Below are 4,837 nucleotides of genomic sequence, written 5' to 3'. Positions count from 1 at the left end.
GGTATGGCCACCGGACAGGTGACAAAGAATGCCCTTTCTTTATCAAAGGCAACCAAAAGTTAGAACAGTTCAGAGTGGTGAGTGGACCTGGGTGCGAGTTTGTGGTCCTCAGAGATGGTGAGGCACTGCACAGAGGCACTCCCCGAAGACTCTTGGCCAAAGTCTGTGACGTTAGCTGCACCTTTGTTAAATGGTATTTGTGGGGCCAGGGAGCTAGCTCAGTAGAATAGGCACTTGCCAGGGGGGCCTGAGTTCAATCCCCAGTTCCACTAAAAAAAGGTATTTGTGTGACTGTCAATGCATGAAGTGTATGCTTGCTAAGGGGATTAAACTCAGGCTGGACTCGAACTTGCAGTCCTCCTGCCTCAGCCTCCCAGACTGCTTAGACACCTTCCTATTTCAAGCCAGAAGTGAATTTCCTCTCTAGATGCCAGTGAAACTCTTCTGTCCTTTGCTCATTTTATCTTTCCCAAGCCACCTCCTGGAGCCTTGATTCACTCTGCAGTTACTGCTGCTGCCAGGTGGAGTCGCTGCTGAGTAATGTGCTCAAGTTACCAGCCTGTGTCCAATGAGCGGCCAGACCTTCTCCAAGCTTCTGGTGGTCTCAGTATTGGACTTTGAGCCCAGAGCCACCTAGAGCACTGGACCGGCACTCTACACTGAGAAGAATGTGTAATGTTATGAGAAAATGCTTGTGGAAACCTACGAGAAGCTGGTCATGGAAGTGTGCACCTATAATCTCAGTACTCAGGGAGCTGAGGATCACAAGCTCATCCTCAGCCTAGGCTCAGCAAGGCCCTGTCTCAAAATTAAAAGAATAAAAATACCCTGGGGATGTTGTTCAATGCAAAGGCCCTGATTCAACACCCCAGAACCACCCTAAGGAAATTCTTAGCTTCAAATACTTAGAACAAATGCATGAGGAATATGTGAAATGTGTGAATTACCTCAATTAGAAAAGGGAATAACAAGCTTACTGCAGAAATTTTAGATACTAAAAAAGGTTTTGAGGACTGGGGTGTAATTCGGTTGTATAGCACCTTCTCACTATGCATGAGGTCCCAGGTTAGCTAAGGATTCAAGTACTTGAAGCTGTTTTATGTAAGTAGCTCAGCACAATGACACATACCTGTAACATCTGCAGTCCCAACTACTCAGTAAGTTAAGGCAAGAAAATTGTAAGTTCCAGCCTGGGCAACTTCACCAGACTCCATCTCTGAATAAAATTTCATTTAAAAAAGGCTGAAAATATAGCTTCCAATATTGGGGGGTTAGGGAGAAGAAATAATAGGATACACTGGCATTATTAAACGAAGTAGAACCCTGGAGGGCTTTTGCCATCAAGTCTACCCTCACTGACTCCCAAGGGAACCTGCAGTGAGCAGTTGGATGTATTTATTACAGGGTTTTATTGGGGTAACAGGTGCTGTTGTATGCTTACAACTGTTCTCACGCATAATTGTGCAACCCACTTGTTCACATAGACCAAAGAAAATTACCTCAATATTTCTCAACCTGAGAATTATTTTAATATTATTTAATCTATTTGTACAGGGTCTCACTATATAGCTCAGACTTGTAGTGACCCTCCTGTCTCAGCTTCCTCAGCACTGGGATTACAGGCATGTGCCACCACACCTGGTTTTGGTAGCCAGCACGGTGTGCCCGGGGTTTTGGGGCCAGCACAGCATGCAGTACTAGGGATTGAACCCAGGTCCTTGCACTTGCTACACAGGTGCTTAGATTGCCAAGCTGTCTCCCCAGCCTGAGAATTCTTTTAAATGAGAAGCGAGTGTGCTGTTCTTTATGCAGTTATTTGGAGGTCTTTTTCTCTTTAGGGTGGTGGTGGTGGCGGTGTTTTGAGACAGGGTCTCACTATGTGGCCAGCCTTGAATTTGTGAGCCTTCTGAAGGGCTTATAAATGTGTGCCACCTCTCCTAGCTCAGTTATTTTCTCATGAAGAATATTTAGTTGTTTTCTGTATTTTTCTAATTGGAGAATTACTTTTGTAGCCCTACTGAGTTTATATCAACGTACTTAAGGAGAAAAATATATTGAACATAAAGCAGTATCCAACACCAGATGAGCCTGGCATGGTGGCATATGCCTATAATTCAGGCACTCAGGAGGCTGTGCCAGGACGATCATGTTCAAGGCTGGTTATAACTACATAGTAGGTTCCAGGTCAGCCTAGATAATGTAGCATCGACAACAACAAAAAGACTAGTTTCAGTGACATATAAGGATATATTTCTTACTTAACAGTCCACAAAGCCTAACTATACCATTCTCTGACCCTTAAGGCACATGAAGATCCCACGTATGACATTATTCGGGAAAATAAAAGACATGAGAAGGACATGAGGTGAGGCTATTCACTTAACATCGTAAGCTGTGTGGGGTTGGGAACCAACATTCCAATGTAGGGACTGGTTCCAGCACTGTAGACTCGAGCTGTGAGTGATGGGAGAATGAGCCATTGCTGAGCAGGTATAAAGTACGAGGCTGGGCAGCCAGCATTGGTGGTGGGGGGCACGCAGGCAGTGGTCAGGATGAGCAGGCCAGCATGGGCACAGGTGGCCATGGCCTCCTAACAGGTTTGGGTCAAGCAGTGGACTGGGCACACTTGTGCCCCTACTGTTGGACTCTTTGCTGAAATTGGCTTTCCCATGTGACTTACGTTATCTTCCTTACTCTTCAGGATCTAAGCTTTTGTTAAAGCTTAGCCCTGATTAAAAAGAGGGTAAAGGAAAGTTTAGTGTTCTGTCATTCAGATTGGTTGTATGGAGTTGCAGCTGTTGAGGGAAGTGACTCAGCTTCAGTGTGGGGAAGCTTCAGTAAGTGCATCTATTAGAAGTCACAGTTGCAAGCCAGGCATGATGGGACACACATCTCATTGCAGCCCTCTGGGAGGCTGAAGCAGGAAAATCAAAAGTTCCAGCCAAGCCTGGGCAACTGGGTGAGAAGTTTAAAATTAAATGTGTCAAAAAGTTTAAATTATAAAAGAGCTAGGATGTAGCTCAGTGCAAAGGATCGGAGTTTAATCCCCAGTATCACAGAAAAAGGGGGAGGTCACATTTGCAAGGGCTATGGGAACCTGTAGAAATACTAAGACAGACAAAGTAAGTGTTGCCAGGCATGTTGGCACATGCCTGTAATCCTAGCACTTGGGAGGCTGAGGCAGGAAGATTGCTGTGAGTTTAAGCCCAGGCTGAACTACATAACAAAACCCTGTCTCAAAAAAACTAGAAAAAAAAAAAAGTATTGTGTTTAGCAAGGTTATTATAACTCCCCCCACCCCGATACTTATTTTAAATCATTTACTTATTTGAGGAAGCTGCCTTGAGTGGAAACTCAGAGTCCTTTGCCCGATCTTGCATGCCTAGGATCCAGCAGCTGAAACAGCTCCTGGCCGATTCCACCTCAGAAGACGACGAGAGCAGCTCCGGGTCCTCAGAGTGTAGAGAGAAGCACAAGAGGAAGAAGAAGAAGGAGAAGCACAAGAAAAGGAAGAAGGAAAAGAAAAAGAAGAAGAAAAGGAAGCAGAAGTCTTCCAAGTCACATGAGAGTTCAGACTCAGAGTGAGAGAGACACCATGCTGAGCTCCTCAGAAACCCAGCATTGTGGCCTGAATGGAGGAATCATCAAGTCTGTGAGGACGCTCACCACTTCCTGAGAGGCGCTGTGCTGTTGGGGGGACTTGCTGGTCTCTCAGTGTACCCCAGGGAAAAATGGTGGTAGGCATGAAGAAGGATGGACAAGAGCTGGGTCAGGTGGAGGCCTGTTTGCCTGATTGGCAAGGACCCAAAGAACAATAGTAGGGGAGTTTATTTATACTCTTGCAAATATAGTATTGGGAGACACAAAGTTACCTAGTGACTGATGACTGAAATTGTTCAGGGAGGATGTTTTTCTTAAGACTGAGGTAGTTTGACTGTTTTAGGCACTGAGGCCTTATCCTGCCCACCCACGTATGATCAATGTCCAGCTTCAGCCCCTCCCATCACACTTCCCTGATGTCACACAGGAGAGTTCTTGAGTGCCCAGGAGCCTGGATCCCCTTTGCAGCCTCCAAGGGCAGTAGGACCAAGGACTCTGGGTGGCCATATGAGCCTGCTCTGGCTAAAAGTGGACTGGCTCAGTCCCATGGCTTCAGGTTGGCCATCTGTGTTGTTGAGGATAATAAAAGCTTGTGATTTAGTTCTTTAACATAATCATGTATTTATGAAAAGTCCAAGCACATGATCCAGATGTAAAAGCTAAGGATACCTTGATCATGAAAACTCACACTTCTTTCTCAAGAGCTACCAGTGTCAAGAGTATGTGATAAAATCTTCCAGACTCATGTCTCAGACATGTAGTGCTTTTCACACAGCTGCTGTGCCTTCTAAGACTCAGCAATGTGAAGCAACTGTCCTCACATGGACCTCACACAAAACATGCTGCTGGGTGACACCTGACCTGAGTCCAGGCTTTCCTGTTGTTACAAGCCTATCTCCCTCTTTTTCTGTGGGACAGGCTGATACAGTTGAGGCTCTAATGTATTTTTTTTCTGTATTTTAGGGAAAGGTCTACAGGGTGTTCAGGGTCTCACTACTAGATTGGACTCATAATGATTCTCTCGTTTTACAGCCTCCCAAGTGCTGAGATTACAGGTGCACACCACCTCGCCCAGTCTCAATAGCTGTCTCAATGCTCCCCAGGGGTAGGACCAACACAGCAGGCCCAGGGATTGAACCCCTGGCTCCTACACCTGCTTACAGGTGCTTCAACCCACTGAGCTAAGCTCTTATGTATGATGAGGAATGATTTACCAAATGCACACCCAGTAGCAAGT

The 4,837-nt window shown here is 45.7% G+C and overlaps 1 protein-coding gene across 1 annotated transcript in view; it reads left to right on the top strand.

Annotated features, from left to right (window-relative positions):
- Positions 1-4,564, top strand: part of LOC101592894 (RP9, pre-mRNA splicing factor) — a 10,911-nt gene extending 6,347 nt beyond the window's left edge. Inside the window, 3 exon segments of the mRNA XM_004648900.2 lie at positions 1-77; positions 2,304-2,365; positions 3,387-4,564. Coding sequence (XP_004648957.1) covers positions 1-77; positions 2,304-2,365; positions 3,387-3,585 — 338 coding nt within the window. The 3' untranslated portion in view covers positions 3,586-4,564.
- Positions 4,565-4,837: the final 273 nt, after the last annotated feature.

Source organism: Octodon degus, unplaced genomic scaffold (assembly GCF_000260255.1).
Source record: "Octodon degus isolate 3935 unplaced genomic scaffold, OctDeg1.0 scaffold00031, whole genome shotgun sequence".
Lineage (NCBI taxonomy): Eukaryota > Metazoa > Chordata > Mammalia > Rodentia > Octodontidae > Octodon > Octodon degus.
Note: the sequence above shows the minus strand (reverse complement) of the source record. Positions and strands in the feature narration are given on the sequence as shown.